At 54.0% G+C, this 8,134-nt stretch overlaps 1 protein-coding gene across 3 annotated transcripts; it reads left to right on the top strand.

Annotated features, from left to right (window-relative positions):
* Nucleotides 1-1,297: 1,297 nt before the first annotated feature.
* NT5M (5',3'-nucleotidase, mitochondrial) lies at nucleotides 1,298-7,739 on the top strand. Of its 3 annotated transcripts, none has more exons than XR_006170460.1 (6): nucleotides 1,298-1,896; nucleotides 4,027-4,127; nucleotides 4,516-4,576; nucleotides 4,834-4,948; nucleotides 5,127-5,356; nucleotides 5,486-7,739. XR_006170460.1 is itself a non-coding variant. In XM_042828294.1 (5 exons), the coding sequence occupies exons 1-5, from the start codon at nucleotides 1,633-1,635 to the stop codon at nucleotides 5,282-5,284; spliced, it is 699 nt and encodes a 232-aa protein (XP_042684228.1). In that variant the 5' UTR covers nucleotides 1,298-1,632; the 3' UTR covers nucleotides 5,285-7,739. The 3 variants fall into 3 exon arrangements, 1 of the variants encoding a protein (XP_042684228.1); XR_006170459.1 differs by having other exon boundaries at nucleotides 5,481-7,739; XM_042828294.1 differs by having other exon boundaries at nucleotides 5,127-7,739.
* The last annotated feature ends 395 nt before the right edge of the window (nucleotides 7,740-8,134 follow it).

The following is an 8,134-nucleotide window of genomic DNA, read 5'->3' as shown; positions in this document are numbered from 1 at the left end:
CCCTTCTGTCGGGGCAGCGTGCGTTGAACACCTGCGGCTCAGATCTGCGCAGTCAGATCTGAGGCTCTGACGGCACGGCTTTGGTCGGAACGGCCCTTAAGGACAGGAGCGGGGCTGTGCCTTTCCTGCCGCGGTGCGGTGGCTCAGCTCGGTGAGCGCTGTCTGATGAGGCGCAAATAGCGCTCCTGAACATCAGGGGACAGATTCGTTCCCCTGGTGCCGGGTAGCAGTGATGTTCATTCGGTTTGTATAAGCTGAGCTGCTGGGGCTGCCAGGCGTCCCGTGAGCAAAACTTTGTGCTTGTCGATGAGAGACAAATACGTGCTTGGAGAAGTGCACTGAAATCCCGTTCGTTGTGAGAAGTAAAACGTGTTCTTACCCGCTTGAAACTGCACGTTTTCCCTGTTCAGTTTGATCGGGAATTCTGTCCCTCTGCGCACTCGCTGACCCTTACTGGCTGTGCACAACTCACTGCCCTTTCTACGCAACAAGGACAGCGTGCCCCGCTAGAAATTATTCGGAAATTGGAAGACGAAATATTTTGGTTCTGCTAAGCTGAATCATTGCTGTCGGACAAAATCTTTTCATTCCCAACTCAGCAGCTGCCTAATCCTGTTAGTCACACTCTTGATGCCTCCCTGCTCTTTATAGCGGCTGAAATCCCCCAAGCGCTTTCTGGCCGTGGTGATCTCTGGTCCTGTGTCAGAATATGCAGCCCTTCCTGCACGCTGTTTCTATGTCAGCGCTTTGTTCTGACACCTTGAGTCCCTCCTTTGCACGGTCGGATGTTTCCCAGCACTGTCTAAAGAGTTGTTCTGTGTCCAGGTATCTTCTTTTAAACCTTCACATCACGCGGAGCTGTCACAGCAGGTGACATCCTGGGCAAAGTCTAACTCTTCCCGCGAATTGGTTCAAAGCACATTAAGGTTTTGCTGCAGAAAAACACTGCATGCGTTACATCTGCACCCGTGTCTCCTGCACGCACCCCAAAACACGGTGGTAAAGGCAGCAGGGAGTCAGCAACGATGCTATTGCCGACCTCGGGGACCGCAGGACGAGCCGTACCACGGCGGGTGGGCAGCAGCCCGAGCCCCACAGCCCCCCGGCACCGCGGGGAAGGGGAGGGAGCGCGGCTGCAGCCGGCTTAAAGCGGCTCGGAGGGACGGCCGAGCCGAGCTTTGCAAGACGCTTGTGCCGCTTTAAGGCGGTGCCGCCGTTCCGGGCTCGCTCAGGCACCGGGAAGAGGAACTGGGTTTTTGCACTGCCGGGTCGGGGCGAGCGCTCCGCAGTGCCCCGGCCCGCGGCTTCCCGGGCCCGCAGCGCTCCGCTCGGTGCTTGCTGCATGGGAGGGATGGGTGGGGAGGAGCTGGGGCGAGGAAGAGCCTCTGCACCCCATTGCCTCCCTCCCGCATCCCCTCCTCACCCCCTTTGCATCCCCACATCCCTTCTGCACCCCTTTTGCTTCCTCTCCTCAGCCCCTCTGCGCCGGATTGCAACCCCCGTGCTTTTCCCTACTGCAGCTGCAAGGGGACTTGCTTGCAAGAGCTGTCTGCTTGCAGAGTGCGTGCTTGAAATAACCTCCTCCTCTTCTCCTTCTCCTCAAAAAAAGGACGCCCCGAGCCCCTCTCTGCCATGATTTTGCTGAGCAGCATCTTGCACCTGCGGCCCCGGCACTGCGGTCCCTTGGCAGGGCTGGGCAGGGGATCCGGCCCCACAGCGGGGTCCCGCAGGGCGCTGCGCGTGCTGGTGGACATGGATGGGGTCCTGGCCGACTTCGAAGGAGGATTCCTCAAGAAGTTCAGGGCCAGGTATCCCGACAAGCCCTACATTGCCCTGGAGGACCGGAGGGGCTTCTGGGTGTCGGAGCAATACGGGCGCCTGGCAGCTGAGCTGAGCGTGAGTCTGTGCGTCCCCTTGTGACCCGTGCAGGGCTGCGGTTTGCTTGTGGGTGCAGGGAGGGTGATGAGTAACACCCAAACTTAGGGACATGTCTGCATGCAGCAGTGCTTTGTGTCCCCGAAATCCAGCACTTTTGATGCACATCTCCTTTCCCTGTGTGTGTGGATGAAGATGGATACAAGGACTACAGTTGGTATGGTGCCTGCGAGAAGGAGGGCGTGCATGGGGCTCAGGCTCTCCCATTGGCAAAGTCCTAAGCAGCTTGAAGTGCTGAAGGGTTGATGGGTGCTCTGTAGTTGGGGTGGGTGGGAGGGAAATAAGGCATCATCCACGCAGTAATGTGGATGATAAAGATGAGACAGACGTACTGCATGATGACACTTTTTAGTTTTCTGAATCTAAACTTGTTTGAATGTATTAAATGAGATAAGGCCATGTCTGCACAGTCGTGTAAAACCTCCATATCTTGGGCTGAAATAGCAGATCTCCTAGAGACCAGCCCTGGGGCAGCTCTGCTTCCGTCTTGCTCCCAGATCAGGGGTAAGAAGAGCAGAAGCTGCTCTGTGGCTGCAGGAGCATGGCATGTTCCAGCCCCCCTTCATTGGTGAGCGCCATCAGAGGAGACTGGGAAACAGGATGAAAAGAGCCCAAACAAATGGAGAACAGCAGCATATAGCGCATAGAGCATGGAAGGGTGGGGAGTTCTGGGTGAAATTGTTCATGGGGAGAGAGAAGCAGCAGAAAATTGGGGTGGAATTTTTCAGAAGGGCCCATCCTGCTTGGTGCAAGGTGGGATCTCCAGGTTGGGGAACTTCTTCTGCACTGCCATGCTGCAGGGAGCTACTCTGGCTGTAAGAGCTGAGCGGGTTTTTTCATCAACGTGGGCTCAGTTCTTCCCCCATCAAGCTTGATTGCAAAATGCTTTTTGACATAAGTGGAAGCAGAATAGCTGTGGAAGTCATTGCTGTAAGAAAACACTTCAGTGCAGTTTGAAGTGCTTTGCTGCATCAGGCCACATCTCTCAGTTGTCTCTTGTGCAGCTACATTCAGTTCCCTAGAAATAAAACATTGCCCACCAATGTGAGGCAGAGCAACTGGAGTCTGAATGTCTGTCTGGACCATTGGCGAGCTGCTAGGCTGTTGGTTTTAGTTCAGGAATTTAAGTTCCTTTTCTCCCTGTTTCCTCTTCCCAAATATAGCAGCAGAGGTGCTCAGAGTCAAGACCAATCCTTCAGGGCAGGGCTCACTTCTTCTCCCAGCTGCTCAGCTGCATTTTAACTCTGGGACATGGCTGCTTCCTGTGCATGCACTCATGCTGTTCCCAGGCTCTCCTCCACAAGGCCTCCATGTCTGCAAAATAATTGCTTTTCTTGGCAGCTGCCAGGCTGCCTCCTATTTGAGGGAGCTCTGGATGCTGTTCCTCAGAGCTGTGCAGCAGGCTCTGCTTTTCCCAAGGCTTCATTCCTTGTGGTGTCTCTGTGCTCCGCTCTCCCTTTGGACCAGACCACTACAACATGGCCACAGATCTGGATGTTATGTCTTTCAAAAACCATTGCCTGGTGTTGTTCTATTTGCCTGGGCATCTCTGAGGAAGACTATATGCATTCATTCTGGCATATACTTCTTCCTAGAATACATTGCCTCCTATGAGAACAGCCTGGCTGATATTTTAAGTGATCTAATGGAGATAAATAGGGCAGAGAGCATCTTGACTTGAACTACATCACACTGCAGCACAGGAACCTGCCCACTTCAGATGGATCCACATGGCACTGCTCCTCCAGACACAGACCTGAAGTTCAGTTTGGTGCTGAATATTCTGTGCTTTGAAGCAGCTTTCTCCCCACATGTCGGGCTGCACAGGCAAAACTAAGCCTCCAACCTAAACTGTACAGGGCAGATGCAGGTCACCAAGAGGGGACCAGAGCCAACTCTACCCCATCTAGCTGTAGATGTCCCTGTTTATTGCAGGGGATTTGGGCTGGATGACTGTTAAGGGTCTTTTTCAACTCAAACCATTCTATAACTATGATCTTTCTCACTGCTTCCATCCGTGGAAAATGTGCTCATGCAGAGGAGGGAGCACCAAGAAGTCCTGTGCAGTAACAGCTCTCTTCCTTCTCACAGGAGAAAGCTATCAGCATCTGGGAATCCAAGAACTTCTTCATTGAGCTGGACCCGCTCCCTGGCGCTGTGGAAGCTGTGAAGCAAATGTCAAATTTGGCAGAGTGAGTAGGAACCTTCCGTGGTGTTTGGGGTTGGTGGGGGAGCAGCACTGGCTTTGCAGGCTGATCTGCCTCCTGGCAGCAGTGCTCAGTGCAGTGTCAGTGTTGGGAGTGCTGGGCCTGGGAGGAAGAAGCAGAAGGCTTGCTGCCAATCAGCCACGTGCATCCCCTTCTCTTCAGCTCTCTGCTCCCAGCAAGGGAAACAGGAAGGAGAATGTCCTTGTGAGTGAGGGTGCACATCCTGAGAGTGGGATCTTATGGGTTGACAGCTTAAATCCCCCTGGTCTGTGTGTGGGGGCTGCTTTGATGCCAGGCTGGACGTGCAGGGACAGCTCGGGGGGGCAGGCTTTGGCCACCTAGTGACACTGTCCCTCTTTCTCTCTTTTGGCAGCACTGACGTGTTCATCTGCACAAGCCCTATCAAGAAGTACCGTTATTGCCCTTATGAGAAGGTGAGCAGGGCTGAAATTTGGCTCCCCCAGCTGTGACCCAGCCGTGACATTTCCTGCTCCATCAGAATTATTCCCAAGCACCTTTGTAGTGTTTTCTGTGCTCTGCCAAATGCATGCACTTGGCCTTAACATTACATATGATGCCAGAACCTGCCTACATGTAAAAAAGCTTGTTCTCCAGCAGCATCCTTCCCACTGATGAACCATGTGTGGAGGTGCCAGGGCTGCCCGTGCTCACTGCTCCCTTTGCCTTGCAGTATGCCTGGGTGGAGAAGCACTTTGGCCCCGAGTTTCTGGAGCAGATCGTTCTGACACGGGATAAGACAGTGGTTTCTGCTGACCTGCTCATTGATGACAGACCTGATATAACTGGTAAGGGTGCTATGGGGCAGCAGGACTGAGCATGTATGGGTGGAATCAGAAGTGATGGGTGCTTGTTCCTGCCCTGCTGATGATGCTCTTGTTAGGGGGATGTGTCTGCAGGCTGCAATGTGCAAGGAGCGCCTCGCAGTGGGAGAACTCATCAATCTGGCCTCTCCTTGCTTTGCAGGGGCCGAGGTGAACCCCAGCTGGGAGCACGTACTCTTCACTGCCTGCCACAACAAGCATCTGCAGCTGGAGCCGCCCAGGCGCCGGTTGCAGTCCTGGTCTGATGACTGGAGAGCCATTCTGGACAGCAAACGGCTGCCACTGGGCCACGTGGCCTAAACCCTTGCCTCTATCCTGGCCTCCATCCCAGCTGCCTGCTCATCTCCTCATGGAGGCAGACACCATGGGCAGGTAGACAGACAGATGGTCAGACACGTATGGGGTGGGAAAGGAAGGGGAGCTTGGAGTAGACTTCAGCCTAGCTGCCCTCTGTGCCATGTTGGACCCTCAGTGTCATCTTCCCCCTCTGGCACAGTGCAGCCATCCCTCTGTCCCTCCGTGGTGGAGTCATGCCATGATGGATTTGTCCTCCTGCTGCCATGAATGATCTGCATCCATCCCATCACTGAGGAGCTGCTGCAGCTGCGAGAAACTCTGGTGCTGATTCAGGAAAGAAGGAGCAGACATTTCATTAGCCAGGAGCTGTAAGAAACTCAGCGAGCCTTCGCTGGTGGTGATCCATGGATTTCAAAGCCAGGGGCTGTGCATGTGATGGCTACATGGTCCGTGCCCCATCACTCTCCTCATCATCATGTCCAGAATGAGCCTGACAGGAGAGCTCTGGGTGTGCATCCATCCAGAAATGGATCAGCCCTGGGTGGTACCAACTGCTGGGCTTGGGCAGTGGGACAGTCAATGCACCAAGCATCCTAAAGCCATTGGTGCAGAGCTGCATGGGAAAACATAAAACATGAGGTGGTGGAGAAAGTATAGCATCGCAGAGAAGGTGGCAGAGCACCATGGGGCTGGGCAGGGAGCAGGGTGAGGCCATCATGCTGCTGCCTGCTTGGGATGTGGCACCTCCCAGCTCCCTGAGCCTGTCCCTTCCCTCAAACAACAGCAACCTTGCACATGGCTGCTGCTGCTTCTCCTGGCTCTGTGGGAAGAGATGTCATGATGCAGATCTCTCTGGTTGTGCAGCTGTCACTGCATGCTGCAGGGTCTGCCCACACCATTTGAGATCCCACCACTGTTCCCTCTGTCCTGCCCAAGGACTTGCTGACCACAGGGGTGAAGTTCTCCGCTGAGATGTGTGGCCATGGTTGGTCATCCTGTGTGCTGCTTGCCTTGCACCTTTATCTTTCCTCTCCTCTCTCATCCCCATCAGCACAAAGCAATCTGAGCCCAGAGCCACATAGCCAACAAACAACAAATTTCAGCAGCAGCAGTCTGTCCCACCGTGTGTGGGACCTGGAGGGGCTCTTGAAGTCGATGCTTCAAATCTGTGCCTTCCCAAGCTGCTGTAGGACCAGGAGTGAAACCCGAATTGCCTCAGGTCTTTCCAAAAGCAGCCCTGTCTGTTGGGATGGGGCCATTGTGTCAAGTCTGCATGGTTTGTGAGTGATATCCACAATGATTTTATTTGAGTTTTTCCCGTTCAAACCACTGTGTGCTTCAGGCATGGTTTGGGCTGTGCCGCCACCTGAGGTGCAGCTCTGCTAAGCATCATGCACTGCATTGTATAGGCTGTGAGTTGATTTTTTGCCCACTGATAACCATGAGCTGCCCAAGCTCTCTGGAGTGCTCTCCCAGCCCATCCTTGAGCTGAAATAAGCTGGCACATTACTGTGGTTGCCCAAATCCAACCATTAGACAGATCCCAGGGACATAGCTTTCCGGACCCAGCATCCCCTTGGTGGGATGTGTGATGCTGGAGAGGCCACAGGGGTTCACAGCAAATGAAGACAGAGCTGGAGTGTCTCCTGTGTCAGGCTCCATCTGCACACACAGAAATCCCATGTGGATTGCTGTCCTACTGCATCCACCTTGTTCAGGGCTGTGATGCAGTTCTCCATCACAGTGTGCTCCTTTCAGTGCTCAGATGGGCTATGCAGAGCTTTTATTTTCAAACACCCATCTATAAAACAGAGGCTGCTGAGGAGCACTGCAATAGACATCAAGTTTTGCTGGCATCTGGCTTCCCAAAAAGCAGAGTTTGGGTTTTGCAGTTTCCCACCTGTGGTTCTGCCTTTGGCATAGGGATGGGAGCATTCTCCAGGTAGCACGTGCCTCATCCTGGGCTCCCCTCCAGGCACAGAGGAAGCAAACATTGGTGCTGGGAATTGTTTTTTTCCCTATATTTTCACTGCCCCGTGCAGCTTTAAGGACAGTTTGATTTTTCTCTTCCAGTTCAGACCACTGCGTTAGATGGTTGGAAGCACTCACAGATTACGTTTGTGGTTCACTGGTGAGTCCAATCCTGCCACAGCTTGAATCCTGCCTAGATGCAATGGCAAGGAAAAATGTGGTACAGCTCATACCTGAGATGTGCATTTCTGAGCCCAAGGGGTAGCACAGGTCGGACCCTCTCCCCCCGATACTGGGGGAAGAATGGAGCATTTGCACCAGGACTGGGATGTGCATTCCCTGTGTGTCCCTGGCACTCGCAGGGTTAACCAAAGAGCTTAGATTTGGGGCTTTTCCTCTCTGTTGAGCATGAAAGTGGCTACGAAGAGATGCATGTTCCCATTGCCGCACTGCGAAGGAGACGCACAATAAACCTCTCTGTGCCACAGCCTCAGCCTCTCTCTGGGGGCTCTGGGGGCTCTGGGGGCATTCGGCTGCTGTGGGGGCCTGGGGAGAACCCATGATGGGATTGGGACACCCAGGGGCATCTATTTGCTCCTGGTGAGTTTGGGTAGCGCAGCCTGGACCAGGTGTGCGTCCCTCAAAAGCCACTATGGGGCCAAAAATCTTGCTGGAGTTTGGACAACAGCTCCTGATTTGTGGGGCAGCCTGCAAAGCCCCACTGTGAGCACTGGACCCTGATATCAGCCCTCAGCCCACACGAAGGATGCTGGAAGCAAGGAAAGCACCTCTCACATGTCAGCACTAAGGGCTGATTTTGACATTGCTCAAAAGCTACGGGCAGCGAGGCCAATCCCATTACCTGGGTGCAGGCACCCCTCG

The sequence above is a fragment of the Centrocercus urophasianus genome, unplaced genomic scaffold (assembly GCF_019232065.1).
Source record: "Centrocercus urophasianus isolate 14NV4802_14NV808 unplaced genomic scaffold, USGS_Curo_1.0 seq_29, whole genome shotgun sequence".
Classification (NCBI taxonomy): Eukaryota; Metazoa; Chordata; class Aves; order Galliformes; family Phasianidae; genus Centrocercus; species Centrocercus urophasianus.
The sequence above is the reverse complement of the archived record's forward strand: the minus strand, read 5'-3'. Positions and strand labels throughout refer to the sequence as shown.